The 19,099-nt window shown below is 37.2% G+C and overlaps 1 protein-coding gene across 1 annotated transcript; it reads right to left on the reverse strand.

Annotated features, from left to right (window-relative positions):
- Nucleotides 1-703: 703 nt before the first annotated feature.
- Nucleotides 704-17,842, reverse strand: stk31 (serine/threonine kinase 31). The gene is made up of 25 exons (XM_060892430.1): nt 17,748-17,842; nt 17,572-17,617; nt 17,411-17,463; nt 17,155-17,253; nt 16,233-16,304; nt 15,935-16,093; nt 15,319-15,635; nt 14,587-14,743; nt 11,036-11,161; nt 10,754-10,869; nt 9,907-10,060; nt 8,195-8,320; nt 7,875-8,054; nt 7,581-7,697; nt 7,373-7,492; nt 7,125-7,256; nt 5,550-5,651; nt 5,384-5,464; nt 5,007-5,132; nt 3,401-3,520; nt 2,951-3,037; nt 2,109-2,258; nt 1,187-1,312; nt 985-1,056; nt 704-902 (listed from the first exon to the last, which is right to left on the reverse strand). The coding sequence occupies exons 1-25, from the start codon at nt 17,793-17,795 to the stop codon at nt 804-806; spliced, it is 2,985 nt and encodes a 994-aa protein (XP_060748413.1). The 5' UTR covers nt 17,796-17,842; the 3' UTR covers nt 704-803.
- Between the last annotated feature and the right edge of the window lie 1,257 nt (nt 17,843-19,099).

The raw sequence follows: 19,099 nt of genomic DNA on the forward strand, positions 1-19,099 counted from the left end.
GGTGGTACTTGTCAAAGTAGCATCAAGAAACACTGCCCGTTTTCTTCCCGTAATGCATCCATGTGCCATCTCTTCCACAGGGAAGCATTGAACGTGTACTCAGAATTCACCTGATGTAAAGAAAATGTGATTCATCAGATCAGGCCACCTTCTTCCATGGTGTAAGTGCTTTCAGCAGTGGATAGGATTCAGCAGCACCACACTGACCAGTCGGCAGCTATGCAGCCCTTCAATGTTGCAATGCATCGTTCCACATTTCTATCATAGCCAGCATTATTTTTTTTTGTGCAAAAGTAGGTCTTCTGTGGGAAGACAGGGTAACCTTTGACATATATGGACCCTACAGGGTCATTTATGTTAGGTAGGCCCTTACACATGCAACACTTTTAGTGGGTTTAATTATGAAATACATAACAAATATGTATGGGATGATATTCACATTTATACTTGTAACTTTATTGTTTAGAGTCTTTAAGTGAATCATTCTTAGACTTCAATTTCAAATAGATTTATAGACAGCAAAGAAATACAACTACCAGGGTATTTCCGAATGCGATTGGTGATAAAATTGACAATTTTTACTTTAACTTTCTTAAATTTGTCTTAATATCTTCTTTAACTTTTTCTAATAAAACACTCAACATTCTTAGGTAAATTTTATTTATTTAAACAAATCTTCAAAAGAAAAAGCGTCTTTCTTGTTTTTCCCCCCTCAATCAAAACAAAACAATTAAAACAATTAGAACAAGAAATACAACAAAAATGAAAAAGAACTATATATATATATATTCTTTTGTTTTTTTTTAGTTTTCATCCAACAAAAAGTAATAGTCACGCAGTGCTTCAGAAGCAGACAGTCTTCCAGAACAGACCAGTAGCTTTGAGATGAGAGTTTGGACTTCCTGTCAGAGGCACAATTCCAAAATGATATATACATACAGTATAAAAGCTCACTATGAACGTTTTCAGGAAATATTCACCTACCAGCTGTAATCCAGACAATCTTTGGCCATGTTGCTCACTGTCCACATCTCCAGTGTAGTCAGGAACATGAAGCTATTTTTTTAAACGGTAAAGAGGTAAAGCATGTTTAATGTTTTCATTCGTGTTAAACACCATTTATCAAACCAGGTACTGCCCCAAGGAAAATGAGAATTATGTGCAGTTTAACACTCGAGCATCCTACCCAGAGCATGAGGCCTCCAACAGCGTACATGTCAGTGGCTGGAGAAGGTGGCTCACTCTGCCTTAGCTCTGGAGCGACCAGACTGATAGAGCCAGCTACCATGCCATAGTCAACAGCCCGCTGCTCCTGGAAAGAAGAAAACAAAACATTACCCAAATAGTCATACACTATTTCACACGTCTTCAAACAGTTGCCTTGTTTCCTTTCGGAGGTTACAAACTCATTTACATGGACTGGAAGCAATTATACTGCAAGTGAATTGTGATCTGCATTAGTTTTGATGGGAAAAAAGCTAATATGGTTCACTCTGTAATTTCTCCTCCAAACTGTTCATCATACTTTCCCGAAATGTTAGCTCAGTATATAAATTTCAAAACCATGAAAAATACCTACTTGTTGCCTGTACACATGCAGGTATTTCATGAAGTTAGGTGTGATGGCATTTTATGTGTAACATTTAAATAGTCTGTAATTTGATTTTAATTATATACAAATATTTACTTTCTAATAAAAAAAGTTTATAGGAGGATAAGTGTGGAATTTTGCAAGATCATACTGGTTTATGAGAATATATATATCCATGTAAAGCATGTGCCTGTGCCTTCTAAAATGTGCTATGGGGAAATGTTCTTAGGCTTGGGACACATACTGCATCTTTCTGCCATACAACTGGGGTATGGACAGTTAGAGGGTAACTTTAAGGGTACCAAGTTGATAGAGTTGGCTAATACAAGAAATGTGGTATTTAGAAGCAACACTCATACTTGAAATATGGTGTGTGGAAATAAAGGTTTGCAAAAATGCCAAAATACTTTGCACAAAAAGGTGATGATACAGATTACTGACCCAATGCGAGTCAACATGACCATAGTTATTAAACCCCTGTATTTTTTACAGTTCTTTTGGATTGATAGATACTCACTGGTGTCTTTGTGAAATCAAAATCCCCAACAATGCCTTGCTTTCGGTTGAGAACAAACACGTTGTTGGGGTTCAGAGAGGCATGTATAATGCAGGATTCATGCAGACTCTGGAGCCCAAGAAGTACTCCTCTCATCACCCTCCCAATCTCCTACAAACCACATCAATGTGAAGCAATGAGAAAAAGGACATTGTTAGAGTATATAAACTATTGCATAGTTCTATAAATTATAATTTAGCAATAATAAGAACTTTATAATCTTATATATATATATAAAGAAAATCATTAACTTTGAAATCATTTAAGTTAAAGTTGATTGGAAAAATGCTTCCAGACCACAGTTCCACAATCTCATTATTTCCTGCTTTGAGAATATACAACACATGGCCAAATATTTGTGTTCACCAGATCATCACGCCCATAAAGTATGTGTACCTTCCTCAAACTGTTCTGATAAAGTTGGAAGCACTCAATTGTCTAGGATGACTCTGTATGCTGTAGACGTCCGTTCACTAGAGCTAAGAGGTCCGAACTTGTTTCAACATTACAATGTTAGGTTTATGATCACATGGATTCAATAGCTAGAATCAAAGAAATTGAGGCACAGGGCCCTGACCTGAACAGCTCGGGATAAACTGAAAGTCTGACCTCACTAATGCTCTTGTGGCTGAAATCCACATTGCTTTAAATACTAGTGTAAAGCCTGAGCACGTGAGTGGAGGTTATAATAAGAGAAATGTGGGACTGAATCTAGAATGGGATGTTTAACAAGCATATATAAATGTGATTTGTCTGGCGTCCATAAATACTTTTCGCATGTAGTGTACAAACAGAGGACTTACAGAGGGTGTCAGTGGGCTACGTTTCTGCAAAGCCTTAAGACTTCCGTTTGAGTAGTAAGGCACTATGATGTAGGCCAGAGGATCCGACTGAAACACACATTCAGCACAATTAGAGTTTTTAAAAATCTACTTAAAACATTATGGCTTCTACACTTATCTGTAGACTTCTAGGACAGTACAGGTAAACTGACTCGTATCAAACAGACTTATTGATCTATTGAAGGTTAAGTGTCTTTGCCTCTTTCCAGATGCTGTTTTAAATCGGTTCAAACCTTCCGATCATTAACCCTTTGCCTTAACTGCGGAGTCACTACCACAGATCTGACTGCCTGTTCAGATCTGACATTAAAACCTCTGCTTCTTAAGATGCCTGTTGTCACTTGGCGGTAGCAGGGGAGTTAATGCATGGAGCACAAAACATAACAAAAATTTGCCATAGGAAGAGCACACCTTGCCGAAGAACAGGCCCAGCAGTGGCATAGCAGAGGATGGACACTGATTCTGAGCTCTGTGATATTGTGCAGCCTGCTTGATCATCTTCACTTCCAACTCTTCATCCACAGAGTAGCCCTGGTCATAAAAAAGAGAAAATGATCAGCTGAGATTCTCAACTCCAATCCTTAAGAACCACTACCAAGCTAATTAGCTAATACACCAATGGCATGGAGCTTCTTACCACTTCCAGGGGCTTGTATTGCCAATAGCTTTTACTGACAGCTCACAGCTGACCACAACACAATACTGCCTGTTGCTCCAATGCCACTTGCGGAAAGCTTAAAGACCTGCATGCTTTGTTTATGTTGACAGATTAATTTAGAACATTTTTAATCTGACATTTGCATTCTTTTGATCAATTTTGCACTCATTGCTGTATTTCAGAATGGGATAGAGCGTTCTGTATTTGGTTTGGATGCTGTTTTTCTAAACTATGATGGGATGATTATAAAATGCAGAGTAGAGTGAACTGCTGTATAACAAATCAAAATGTTCTTCTTTTTCAGAGCGCTCCAAATAAAAATAGCTGAAAGTAAATGTGTGCTCTTACTGTAGATAAGCACAGTGTAAATGTCTTGTAGATAGATAGAACTTGTCTAGTACAGGTACTATCCTGCTGTTTAGCATCTATTCCAGAAGTGCAAATGGTAAAAATTGTTCAAATTAAAAAGTTGATATAAATATGAAAATATATTTACAACAAATAAAAAAAAGCAGGTAGTATGTGCATAAGAATATGTGCTACTTTATATACAGCACAATAAGTATAAAAAAAACTTAATTGTGTTTGTGCAATGTGTGTGCAATGAATGTACAACAGTAGCCAAGAGTGTGGAGCAGAACTACAAGGTGATTACAGGCAGTGAAGTATTAGTGAGACATAAGTGTCCTAGCGGTGTAGTGTAGAGTTCAATAGGTTTACGGTTGTGAGGAAATAACTGGCCCTGCTACGGATGATTCTGTATCACTTGGATGGAAGAAGGTTAAACGGCTTGTGACTGGGGTGGAAGTCCTTGTTGATTTTGTGTGCTCTGTGCAGACTTGGTCAAGAGACTCAATGGCAGGAATTTGGGTGCCAATGATGCCTCGATCAGTTTTCACCACCCTTTGCAGTGATTTCCTTTCACACACTGTGGAATTGCCATACCACAATGTGATGGAGTTCAAAGGGATGCTCTCAATGATGCAGTGGAAAAAATTGGTCAAGATGTCAGGGAATATACTTTAAGTCTTCTCAGGTAAAGACACCTTCACCTGTTGTGCCTTCATAAGCAGAGTTGAAGTGTTCTGATGCCAAGACAGATCCTCAGAGATGTGACGCCCAGGACCTTAAAGCTGGAGACACCCTCTACTTCAGCCACGTTGATGTTGACCGAGTATCTGCTACTCTTAGATTTCTGGAAGTCCTCAGAGTTCTTTCTTCTTTGATTGTTAGTGGAACACAATGCAGACAGGCTTTGGTTCTCCTCCATGGAGGCTTATGCATTGTTTTTACATATACGATACGATAACTAGCCCCAACTACAATAACGACCCTAAACAGCATCCATCACTCAATTACCTTAAGCACCACCTTTTGGCACTGGAACTCGGTACACACTAATGGCCTGCGCCCACTCAGCTCTCTCATCGGCTCAGCATCAAATAGGTCTCGATCCAGACTCTTCATTAAGAGCCCCTCAGAGATCTGGCAATATGCAAACACATAACTTAATAGTCAGCAATTAACAACTTCATGAAAATAAATACATAAATAAAAAACAAAAAACAACAACTGATCATTCAATCAAGGGAGTGGCACAACAATATTTAAATGCTCACATGTAATGATATTTACACAACTGATTTAAGATTAACAAATGCACAGTCTAAATCTAAATTTAGTTGAATAGATCAGTAAGATTTTGCTATTAGTTCAATTAGGTTTTGATGAATCACCAGGTAACTGCTGATGTCTGCCTCAGGATACAGTCGCAGAAGCTCAGGGAAGTTTCCGTTTACCAGCTCACACAGTTTTGTCTGCATAAAGACACACAAAAAACTTCCTGTTAACCAGAAGCAGATTATTCAGTTATGGTGGAAAGAAAGCCCAAGCTGAACTTACATATTGCTCTTTCTCATGCCCAATTTCTTGAAAGAGAGCATTCCTTGTCTGAGTAATCTCTTCCTTTTTCCTTAGAATCTCAGGCAGATCCAGGTCATCTGCCTATCAATTACAAAGTCCACATAATCCATAAACTTATTACAGTGATACCTCGAGATATCTGCGGATCTGTAATTTTCGGATCCGTTTTGAGCATTGGATCCATTAAAAAATTTGAACTTGTGCGACTACACCGCATCTGATATGCCGACCGGACAGGTTTTTATTAAAACGACCGGCAGATGTTAGTGGGGAAAGAGTGACACAAAAGGCAAAAACAAGTGAAGAGAAAAGCGATGAAGAAAATTAAGCAAAATTAATGTAAAGAAAACAGAAATTGTAGCAATTAAGTTAAGTTAAGAGAAATCAAGCATCGCGTTAGTTCTGGCAGGCCACGTCGTGAAGCGTGCATCAGCTGTTAATCAGCTGTCCACGACGCGCACCAATCCGGTTACGACATCCATATTACCCGACCATTTAAATTCCCATTCATTGAGCCGCTTTCTAGTGCATCGCTGCTGCTGCGATCTAAACTCCCTCCTCCAACCCCGACTCCACTATCCCGGAACCTGTGTTCCTTGCACCAGTTTACGTCATAAATCTCCACATATTTCTCTCTCTCTCTCTCTCTCTCTCTAATTATTTAATTATTTATTTATCCATTTATTTTTTTCCTTTCCTATTTTTAACTCTATGCATGATTAATGGTTCTGCTATACGGGGGTCTATTCTATTTTCTAGTTGCTGCCCTCCCCACTCTAAATGAAGTTTAGTTAAGTTCTATTTAAGTGTAAAGTAGCATTAAGAGTGTACAGTAGCGAGTAAGTGAACGAAAGTGAAAGTGTAATTCCTCCTAACTCCTCCTCCTGTTTACTCCTCCCTCAACCTCCGTGCGCATCTTCCGTAAAGTAAAACCAGTTTATTTTTTTAACTTTCTCTTTTATTACTGTATGTTTTTATACAATATTTGTCATTTATAAATACAGGTACTGTACTGTACAATTTTCATATTCAAAACACAAACAAAACAACTGGAGTGGAATTCTGCGAGCTGGAAAGGATTAATGGGATTTCAATTCATTTAAATGGGGAAAATTGCTTTGAGATACGAGCAATTTGAGATACGAGCAAGGTCACGGAACGAATTAAACTCGTATCTCGAGGTATCACTGTATTTGTATATTTATATTTTTCACATGAGCCACTGTTTCTGTACTGCAAAGGCACAGCATCAAAGCCAATGTTGTTATAATCTCTGATTTATTCAAAACTGTAATAAAAAGGTAAAAAAAAAAAAAACAGTTCACTGTTTTTTTTATTTTTATAAAAAATAAGTCATTTTGTGTGTATTTTTATGCTAATTAGTGACTGATAGTAAATTGGGTATAGATTCTTATATAAAGGTTTGACCCAAAAAATCATTCCTTTAGCTGAAACACAGAAAGATGTAGCCAGAAATGGGGAAATTATGGACGAAACCTAGTGGACGAAAACATCCCAGAGTGTCCAGACAGGTTAAACTAGTGAATTAGTTACCTCTTCCAGGCAGCCCACCTCTACCAGTTTCCATCGTAACTGTGAACGCAGGCTCTTTATGTGTTTCTTTATGTGCAAGAGCTCATCTGCTTTAGGTGATTTGTTTTGCCATTGCACCATGTCCTCCTTAAACTTGTATAAACAGTGGAAAAAAAGCGTAAGCTACGCGACATCTATTAATAGGAATCAGCACTTAAACAATCGTACATGATAAATTAAAAGCCATCCTGTTAGTGCTCTCTTCTTACCTTTCTGTTATCTTCATACATCTTTCTGAGGCCACTAAGCAGATGCTGCTCTTTTTGGATATGCTGCATCACTGTATGGCACGCAGCAGCCATTATTTTCATGTCCTCAACGTTTTGCTCCTAAGATTAACAATGTCTCATGAATAAACAAAGCTAGCAGAACTGAATATCTAAATGCTTACATACAATAAAAAAGCCTCTCACTCACAAAAAATGTAATAGTCAGCTCCTCACACACATCAGACTCAGCCTGCTTCAGAAGCTCATCCACTCCTGCACCAACTGCCTCCAGGCTCACGGCGATCTTCTCGGTCAGGCAGAAAATCTAAACACAAAAAAAAATGATCTCTTAAAAGGTTAAACTAAAAGAAAATCAATGCCTTTATTGTTGTTTTTTTAGGTATCAGGTATGAGGTAGACACCACTACTGTCTTTATTACCTAATAAATAACACATTCGCTCAGAGTAACAGAGTTTAGTAGGTTTTAATTTTGCACAGTACCTTGCTGGTGTTGGCTGCCCAGTCACTGAGAGCACAGAGGGAATAATCTGTCGCCTGGCACACATTTCTGAACTTATGAAGCTTTTGAGTTTTCCACTCACAAAACTGCTCTAAAGACTGACCTTGAACATCATCTGTTGGGACTGAACCGAATACAGCCATCGATGATGAGCTGACATCCTGTTAAACAGTTGGGAGTCAGACACACACACATTACAATGCTGACCGAGAACATCTATTTAACTGCAGTCAATTAAATACGTTTAAAATAAATTTTAGCCTAATTACTAACTATAGCAATATCAAATTTCCACACACACCTTTAGGGTGTTCAAGCGATCACTAATTGGCAGACTCCCCACCACCAGAAGGAAGTCATCTATGGCAGTTAGTAGAATACTGCGAGCTTGATTCCTGTTGTTTACCAGGTCCTGCAACTCCCCCTTCTGACAGAGCACGCAAAATATCCATACTAACATAAATAAACAGTGTCCTCGCTGTGTTAATACACTGATAACTTCAACAAAAATAATGTGAGTAATGTTGGAGATTCATGCACTCAACGCTTGCAGCTTCCATATAATAAGAAAGGTTTGAACTACCAGGTACTGACACTGGATAAGAACTCTGGTGGACAAGACATCTTAGAAATATCTGTTAAATCATTGTGTGAATTATTTTTAAAAATTCACTGTGTTCTGTATAAAAGTATAGGAGACAAATCTAGTTCTAATGATTCTTGGTGCAGTTGTGTCTTAATGAGGTTATTTCTTGAAACAATTCCAAACAGCAAAACGGTGCAAGAGCTGATATAAAGTCAACTAAAGCATGGTCTGTACTCTTAAAACTGAGATCTTTGTGCTCAGTTTTCCATCATGAACATTCCTCGACACTGTATGTAGGCATCATGGGTTCAGCTCCTGACAAGTTTCCAGCTCATTCAGACATGTAAAGCACACTAATTGTGTTTAAATGCATTTTGACTGTAAATTTTATACCCATTAACTGATTTCAATTAAAATCTATTTATTTCTATAGTGCTTTTAACAATTCACATTATCTCAATGTGCTTTACAGAGAAATCTCAATGTGCTTTGAGAGATTTGTCTCAAAGAAGCTTTACAGAAGTATAGGAACAGAACAAAAAATCTTAAATTAAGTTACTATTCATCTCTAACATTTATCCCTAATGAGCAAGCCGGAGGCGACGGTGGCAAGGAAAAATTCCCTGAGATGATATGAGGAAGAAACCTTGAGAGGAACCAGACTCAGAAGGAAACCCATCCTCATTTGGGTGACACTGGACAGAAAATGATGTAAATGTAAATAATGTCCTTTCTACAACAGTTTGTAGTTGAGTGAACTAACGGGTCAGCACAAATTTCACCACAGGCACAACACTGATTCCTTTCGTCCGAAGTCTATCCATAAGTCTGACCATAAAGCTAGCTGACGCAACTGATTTGTACAAGTCTTTTGGGTTCAGAGTTCTTAGTATTTTCCATCATTGCCATAAATGATATGAGATTTTACATGTAAGCAACATCATTTATATCCCGATGAAACACAACCTGGTAAAAGACAATAACAGTTCCTGTCGACTGATTTCTACAATAACTTGTATGACAACTATAACAGTCCTAGATTCAGTAATGAACACAAAAAAACAAGAAGTAACTTTTTGAAAAATAAAAAAGTTAATAAATGAATATTTAAAAAAAAGTACATACCATTTGAAGGAAAAAAAAAAAAAAAAAACAGCCTTCTGACCGTTTCCAAGCATTTCCATGCACATTCAAAAAGAACAGATATATTTTACAGTGAGCAGTTGGATTGCTTTTTGTTGTTTGCATAAAAATCCAGATTTTTTTATGCAACACAATTTAAATAATTATATTTTTTTTTATAGTGAATGAGATGTCACAGTCACTGTAAATTCTGGCAAATGTAAATTCATGGAATGCAAATAAAGAAAAAGTGAAATAAAGCATGAAAAATATACACTCTAATTATATAATATGACCATACTCACATTTTCACACTCTTTAAGCTGCTTTAAGGCCTGTCTGTAGCCTTCCCATGCCACCTCAAGTGTTTCTGATGTGAGTGGCATGACAATTTTATTATTGATCACCAGAGCTACGGATTCAGAAAGACTTTCTACTGCAGTGCACTGATTTCTTTCCCTGAAAAAGACAAAGGGGATTTAACCACATAACTGAAGGCGATAAGTAAAGACAGATTTATACTTCTGCAGGTGTGTATCTGTGAGCATGTGTACATACACATCAGGTGAGAATGTCCACTAGGAGGCAGCGTCACTTGAATCACAAGAAAACGTACAGCAAAGAGACTAAAGCTGCATCTGTGTATCCCTAACACCCTACTATGCAGGCTAAAAGCAGTATGCCAAAGGAATTGGAAGTCTAACATAGAAGAGCTGAGTATAAGCGCTACAGGAATTAAAAGCTGTTTTTCAATAAACTAAACAAGAAAAAAATGTGTTTGAATAAAAAGAACGTTTTTTGGTTAATCTGATATTGTAGGTCACATGACATTGACAACATGATGGAAGTAATATGTCCAGATTATTCATATATATATATATATATATATATATATATATATATATATATATATATATATATATATATATATATATATGCATATACTGATCACTACATACTTAACAGTCAAGAAGCAGGAACTGAAGGTACGAGATTTCAGACTCACGCAAGGTCTCAGAAGCCTCCTGATTGTTTCTCCTGAACTCCCTGCATAACAACTGCACTGCTAGAGTCCTATTTTTTTGGATTTGGATCCAAAATTTTGGATAAAATTTTGGATTTTTGGAATAATTTGGATTTCATAGATGTTACCTGTTTCTTCTAACTGCTTCCACTTTCTCAGCCAGTCGAGAAAACCTCTCCCATACTGTTGAGTCCATGTTGACTTCTACACTCTCGTCCTTTCTTGGACGCTCCTCACTTGCTTTCTGTCAAACAAACCAATAAAGTTAGCACATCGTGAATCAAAAACAAAGAAATCGTTCATATTATATACATACAGGTTGACAAAAACATTTCAAGTCACCAAAGGCCTGGGTTTAATAAAAAATAGACTTATTTTAAAAATTTCTTATAGATAAAGATTTGTTTAACCTCCAGCTCCAATCTGGCTTCCTGTAGCTGCTGTTGTAGATGATCTGCATGATATTTGAGGTTGCACTTATCCTTCTCAAGTTTCTTTATCTCCTTTATTTTCTCTTGTACCTCTTCCCTTGCCTTCTACAAAACGAAAATAGCACAGCAGAAATAAAGGCAAAAATGCAATTATAAAGGCAAATAAAGGCAAAAATGCTTGACAGACTCCTTATTTAACATCTGTGCCTTTACTGTACAAATCCAGGATGTGTGCGCTACAGGATGGGCAGATTTTGATTTAGTGAGTGATGATTAATGATGAGGGTTGGGATAGTTTCTCCAGGATTTTGGGAAGCAAAATCTATGATATTTGGAGGAGCTTTTAAATATTTCATTATGTAGAGCAGAATTTTCTACAGATTTGGGCCAAGATGCATCGCAGGGCTCCAGACAAAAAAAATCAATTAAGGAGCCATTGGCTCCTATAGGGGGAAAAACCAGGCGCCAAATAATTTTTTTAAGAGCCACATAACAATAAACTTATTTTTTTAAATTACTTACTTTTATTCATCCTATTGTGTGTACATCTCCCCACTTTTATAGTTTCAGCATTATCTTGAATGTTCTGGGAACTGAAGTTCATGTGGGAAGCATCACTTGGCCACTGAGTGTAGTTTGGCCGCCTCCTCTTATTTTTTGCAGAAAGCCGGCATTTGACACATGGTTCTGGATCAAACTGTTCAAGTGATGGACCTTCGGTGCTGATCCTGATCAGATCTAGTGTTGACACATGAAGTGAATTGCGTACTTTAGATTTGATCCTGTTTTGAGCTGAAAAGCCACGTTCACACTGAGCAGCCGAAATTGGTAGGACAAGCATTCTCTCAACTAGATGCAAAACATTCTGGAGATCTGTGCAGTAGGGCTCTTTTGTAAGTAGGACTTCCCACAAGCTGCAATAAGATTTATCTGAGAACTGTCCTTTTACAAGAGATTTCAGCAATCTCCATTCATCCTGCACAGCACTGATGTCACAACCATTTTTCAGCAAGATGTCTCGATATCATTTCAGCAGTGTGTCAATTTCATTTTCTCCAAAAGTGTGGATGTCGTCTGGCCACGAATCATGACAAAAGACTGAGAAGCATCGAATGATCTCTGCCCTTTCTGTGTTTTTGTGCTGTGTGTTGTCTCTGTCTCTCATCATTTCAAACCTCCTTTCAAGTTCCTTAACTGTAATGTCTACAGTTTTGTCAATGAGGTGGTTTAGGTCTTCACTGAAACCTGGGAGATCACAGCCTTTTAGTGGTATGTTTTGAAAGGAAATGCCTGTGTAGTCAGATGAGGCCGCTTTCTTCTGCCTTCTGGTCCGTTTTTCTGAATTTAAGTTTGTGTAATTGAGAAATTCCTCCAACTTTCCATTTCTCACTGGTTTGTCCTTCATTCCCTTGATTGTACAAACACAGGAATCAATAGCTGCTATAGCCTGAGGAAGAATAACGGAGTTCTTCTGAAGTATAAGACTCAACTTCGAGATTTCTCCAAACAGGTCATGGAGAAAGTGACAAAACACCACAAAAGGCAACTGTTCCATTTGTTGTGAGATGTGCTTTGCTCTTCCTCTTATTTCAGTGTTTTTGGATGAGGCAGCAAGGTGTTGCATGTGGAAGTGCACGGCTGTATTTTGACCCTGGCCTGTAGTGACATCAGATGCAAGAAAAACAGAAAGGGCCTGGTAAATGTGAAGCAACCAGCGCTGGGTTTTCTGGGTGTGCATGGTATGTTTTCCATACTAGTTGTAGCAAGTCATAGATTTTTTCAATCATTGGAACTGACTTCTGAACATCCAGCATGGCTAATTCCAGTCTATGTGGCATACAATGAAAGGAAAGAATGTGCTCTCCTATTTCTTCTCTTAAAAGAGCATCTACACCACCTGAGACACCCATGTTAACGGCAGCCCCATCTGCTCCAAAGGCTGTAATTTTCTTCTGCCACCAATCATGATCAGTTTGTTTAGCATCACTAAAAACAAGCATTTTATTTTATCTAATACTCCATGTGCATGGCTTTTCATCACGCAGTTCGCATGCGTGAGAAACTGCACGTGCTAACGCTGAAGTCTGTGGAGCACTCTTCGCGATAACATGATCACGAGCATTTTTATGCTCATGACTATCGCCGTGTTTTCTCACAGTCTCTTTTTTGAAATGGTTAGTTCCTGTAATGAAATCCGTTTTCCCTGCTATTTCTTTACCCGCTCTGGAACAAAAGTCACAAAACATTTTCCGTGTTTCGCGATCATACCTCAGCCATGAAAACTCTTGAATCCAAGAAGCTTTGAAATGAGGATTGTTTAAAAAACTCGTACATTTTTCTTTTTGACAGTTTTTCTGGCGCGGAAAGGTAATTCTCGGTTTGCTCATTCGTATTTTGGCGCTCTAACTCAGTGAAATGTTCACGCGCAGCATCTCATTTTATTACGTCAACACAACAAATTATGTGATAGGCTACTGTTCACAGAACACGCACATAACGTAAAAATGATATAATCATAATGTGTAAATTTGGTCGCCATTGGCAACCTCAGCAAAAATATCAGTCGTAAATTAATATTTTTAGTCGCAAATGCGCCTATTTTAGGCGCAGTCTGGAGCCCTGCATCGTTTGACTATCATTCAGCCAAAGCTCTTGTGGGTTCACACACAGGCCATCCTTAAAAATATTCTTGTCTACCCTGTCAATTTAGGACAGACTCAAATTTATTTATTTTTTTTGATTTAAGTCCGACCGACTTGCCGGTTGTAAATTTGCGTTAAGACCGACCAATTTTTTTTACTCTTCAAACAACTAATACAAAAGCAATAAAATAATATTAATTATATTTTAGTAAGTATTGTAAATATATAAATTGCCTAGGCCTACATACAAACGAAGGCTACGTTCTTTCTTTTAAATAAAAACCTGTGACTTCATCTATGTTTACACTATTGGTTAACGGATGTCACACTATGACCTGTGCGTTCGCTTCATCTCATACTCTCATTCACTGTCAGAATCAATGGTTTTCCGCTTGGTAATGATGGCTGAGGCTACATTAAACAAAATGTTCGCGGTCACCGTTCAAACAAATTTGTTTGTGGTCTATATAGCTTGCATCAAAATGAGGTTTGCAATGATGCGCCCGAAGGCACGGGCAGTGACGTCACGATAATTTGTTTATATTCATACCTACGTAATCACCATCACCAAAATTGTACTTTTTTTTTTTTTTTACATTGAAACTTGAAAAAAAAAATAAAGACCTACATTTTTTTTTTTTTTTTTTTTTACTGTTACTGCAAACCAAAATATTTTTAAGGATGGCCACACACGTCATATAGCCATCATAGAAAGTAATTACATACATGTGTCTGTTCTGCAAGAAATTTAGAAAAAGAATCAGGTATTTCTGTCTGCACAAAAAAACATCAATTAAAAAAAAAAAGAAGAGAAAAAACCTCTGCAAAATCCTGGATGTATTGATTAGGGAAAACTAAAGCTAAATGCAGAATGAGAATAATGAGCACCTGCAGCTCTGACTTGGCTTCATTCAGCATTTGCTCGGTGACCTGATGACACAGCTGTTGGATGAGCGTCTCTGTGGTAGGCTGCTCGTTCCCGCTTAGCTCCCTCTCTGCTTCTGGCACAGTGAAATCTATTCCAGTTTTCCCAGAGCTTTCCTCCCTGAAGCCATACAGAAAACGCATTAAAACAGATCTTTACTATGACCCGAATCATAATCAAGTCATATTCAAATAATTTGATGACTAGGCTGCACATTGTGTATGTGTAACGCTTTTAACGGCGGACTGTCACAAAGCTTTTCAGCAACAGAAACATTCAGAGTCAAGTTTTAAATTGTACTTTAAATTAATTCTAAAAAAAGGTCATCACAATCACTTTTGTTAAAGTGAGCTTTTTAGTTAATTACTAATTAGTGAAAATGCTATTGAAAAAGCATTTAATGTTATTATTAAACTTATTCTTATTTAACTTATTCTAATCGAATCCGACAGCACGATTTGCTTTCAGGAAAGGATGCAAGAAGACTTTGTTTTAGAAAGCTAAAATTGTTACTCATACTAGGAAACCTGCGAAAAAATGTAAATATCTGCTTTCTGTTTTTTAAATGTCTGTTTTTAAAATGTTTTTACATCAAGCAATGCTTTATATATCGTGATTAGCATTTTAGCCATTATGGTGCAGCCCTACAGGTTTCCACTGAGAATGTCTTATTATGAGTGAAACTAATATCTTACATTAAGACTTGAGGCTTTTGGTTGGAGACACTGGGCCGTAACTTGGGAGCGTATCCTAAAGAGCCCGTGCTATCGCTGTCTCTCTGAGGTCTCCTAGAGGGCCACAATCCAGTCTGCTTCTGAAGAGCCTTAGTGGGAGATGGGCTTTCTCTGCTGACTGGTAGATTGATTGTGGCAAATTTAAACTTTAACACCTCTTCACCAATGTCCAGATTGCCCTGAAATGCCTGAACCAGGATCGTTCCATCAAAGCACTCTGACATCGCATTAATGCGCAACTTCTTTCCATAGATCAGATTCTGAAGAAAGGACTTCCCCTGGAATATAAAGATACAATATTCAACACTGATGTATATAGACATTTACCTTCAGTGGGATTTGAACAGTAATACAGTTTGTTATTTTGGCTCTTTTAATCAGCAGGCTGTATTTATAATAAAACAATGCGTGAGGTTATTAAAGTGCCAATGGAACTTAACATTTATGGGTGAAAACAATCTAACTAAATCAGAGGCACAGAGAAAATAATTAGGCATATAAAAACAAATTATTCTTGAATAATAATAAAAAAATGACATTCACTTAACAGTTACAACAACGTTTGCACAAGAGGTACCTGGGAGCAATGTGGTGAATCCTGTTCATTTGCCAAGTGAAAGCCGCAGAACTTGTATCTTTTAGCGAGTGCAGCGTACTGCACATCCTCTGGGAGTTCAACTAGATCAGACCTCCTTACTGTCTCCTCATTTCCATAATCAATATAAACAACATGAAACTAAAAATGATGAAGAAAAAAGGTCATTAAGACATGAGGGGAGAGCCATGCTATAATTTCAACAAATCGATGCAAACGATTCAAAAAGGACTCGCAGACTTGGAATTTTATTTCGATTATTATTTTTGATTGCGCTTACTGTGTCAAACACCTGCTTCTGCACTTTGCACCTGTACCAGCATCTGTCTCCTGAGTAGCAGGCGGCATAAACCTGCAACATAGAAGTAAAGTACAAAAGCATTAAAGCGCGCTCTGGATGCTTCTCTTGTTTCAATTCAGTTACTGCTCCTGCAAATCACAACCTTTTGGCAGAAATTTCAAAGGTTCAAAATAGGCTTATAGATTGTGCACTATAGATTTTCCCCTGCTAACGATTGTCCATTACAAAAAACAAACAAAAAAAAAAGTTATTTAATTGTTTAGAAATTATTTCCACCATTTCTGTTGATAGTACAGGAGAGTGTAATAACTGTCGTCCTGTCAGCATCATTTTAAAGTAATAACCGTTACACAAACTACCAATAAAAAACACCCACACAAAATACAGAAAAATAAAAAATACCACAATACACTTTCTAAATTTTCACTCCAGTGTATTTTGGAGCATTAACCCATTCTACTGTACTTTACCTTGTTAAGTTCCTATGATAATGTATGCATCATGTTTGTTTTGGTAATTTTACAAAATCAGAGTAAACTTAACGGATATCTTGGCAGCGTCGCATCGTAAAAGTAGAGAAAACGATTTTGTGAAATGATATATCAGACTCTAAATTAAAGATGCTTTAACGATAGACGTGAGATTAAAGAACAGGAAGTTCTGCATATTAAAGTACATGTTACCATAGCATCCAGTTGTAGGACGACTTCATAGTACTTGTGACCGTGGCACAAGCAGCAGCAGCAAAATAACAGGTTTTTTAACTTAATAATATCTGTATGCCCTGAACTTAAAGCGTTATGCCGTTCTGAATAAGAATGTACACCAAACTGTGTAAAAAAAAAATTAAATAAAATATCTAAAGGATCATAAAACACACTGTGTTACTGCTATAGATCACCTTGTGGGGACTTGGATTTCCCTTCACTCTCTGTGCAGTAGGGCATTTTTCTGCCAGGACCATGTCCATCTTCTCATAGGCCTTATCCTCAGTCACATACTCCATAAAAAAAGGGAATTAGAGATTGTAAAACGGTTCACATGTCATTGCAGGACACTTAGCATACAAACACAAATTATAGAAAAACTTATCGATGTAGCTAGATGACTATTTATCAATTTGCTAACTAGCTAACCAAGATGAAGGCTTTGATTACCTGAGCCCAAAACGTGATGGCATCTACGACATGAGTGACAAGGACGAGCTCCACTAAATCGAGAAAAAAACGGTTTTGTTGACAAGTTTGACTATTATAAAGAGTTGTTAAAACACGCTGTAGAGCTGGTGACCGCTAGCTAAGCTGCTTAAGCCACTTACTTGTTTCAAACACGGTCTCTCTGGATTGTTCCATAACGTCTCGCACCTAAAACCGACATCACGACCAGACACGACAATCAGTCAAATCTTACAGATTACGATATGCACAACAAAACCGTATTAACTACATAAACCGTATTAACTACATAAACCGTATTAACTACATAAAACGTTACCTTGTCGGGCGAAGTTAACATGCACTGTAGTAAAGTACTGGAAGCCATTAGTGACGCCTCCTAGGTGTAAATGGTTTAACCCAACTGTCGATGATCAAATCACGTCTTACTAAGTAAATATCTAACTTATTTAACCTGGAAAGTTTTCAGTACACATGTTAAAGGTTAAGACTAGGAATGTACTTTTTTGTTTATTTTGCTCAAATGCTGGATTGAGAGTGATTTTTTGTTTAATTTTAGTTCTCCCTGTTTCTACAGTACATTGTATTTGTGCACGTGAGCCAGCTGCTGGATTATTTATTTGTTTGTTTGTTTGTTTGTTTTTGACACAGAGATTCCATTGCTCCATTAAACTGATGGAAATAGAGCACATACATTTGAATTTAGTGAAACTTAAAAGAGGGGGATGATAATTATCATTTTAAATTAATTTAAAATGTTACATTTTTAATTTATTTAAATAAAATTAAAAAAAGTTAAAATTTCATTTAATTTAAATAGAAATTTAAAAATAATAATTAATAAATTAGCATTTTAAATGACCAGATACTAGAAAAATAAACGATTAGATTCAATGTTTCTTTACATTAATTAGCACCTGTTAGTGATTCAATTCAATTCAATTTATTTGTATAGCGTTTTTTACAATTTCCCATTGTCTCAAAGCAGCTTTACAGAAGTATGGAAACAGAAGAGAGGGAAAAAGAAATAAATATATAATAAATAAATATATAATATATAAAATTGGGATAATATATATTTGGAAATTGACATGTGGGGTCACAGCTGTTATTATTATTCTGTATGATTAGGCCAGATATTTTAGATTAATACTGTAAAATGCAGTTGAATCGTGCTCGTTCCAAAAAGATTTATTTTATACTCTCTTCAGTTTTGTCATAAAAACACCTCTGACGTCTTTAAATTACTGATAAGCTTAAAACTTTTCTCTGTAAGGAAATTGGGGTCATTTTCCTGTTTGTTTTGACCACACCTCTTACATAAATTACATCATTTTGAAAGAACAACAGCAACCTTCATCAAGCACTTTGACTGTAAGGGTTTAGTGACATCACTTTCAGACAAGAATCAGAATCAGACAAGAAAATGAATGCTGCCAAGGTGAACTAGCAAAACTGAACTGCTGATCATCCCAGGTGATTCATCCCCAGGTCATGACCTTGCTATATCCCTGCACAACGATCTGATCTCCCCCACAGCTCGCAACCTTGGGGTAACCATGGACAATCAACTGTCCTTTTCCTCTCATGTTGCTAATGTGACTCGCTCATGTCGGTTTCTTCTCTACAACATTAGAAGGATTCGGCCATTTGTCCACACAGGCTGCTCAG

Source organism: Tachysurus vachellii, chromosome 18, assembly GCF_030014155.1.
Source record: "Tachysurus vachellii isolate PV-2020 chromosome 18, HZAU_Pvac_v1, whole genome shotgun sequence".
Lineage (NCBI taxonomy): Eukaryota > Metazoa > Chordata > Actinopteri > Siluriformes > Bagridae > Tachysurus > Tachysurus vachellii.

Coding starts and splice junctions, on each gene's coding strand:
- stk31 (XM_060892430.1), bottom strand. CDS start 17,795: ATGGCTTCCAGTACTTTACTACAGTGCATGTTAACTTCGCCCGACAAG. Junction 3,521..5,006: donor GCCAAAAGGTGGTGCTTAAG/GTAATTGAGTGA, acceptor TTTTATGACCAG/GGCTACTCTGTGGATGAAGA. Junction 2,259..2,950: donor GTAGCCCACTGACACCCTCT/GTAAGTCCTCTG, acceptor TGTGGTTTGTAG/GAGATTGGGAGGGTGATGAG.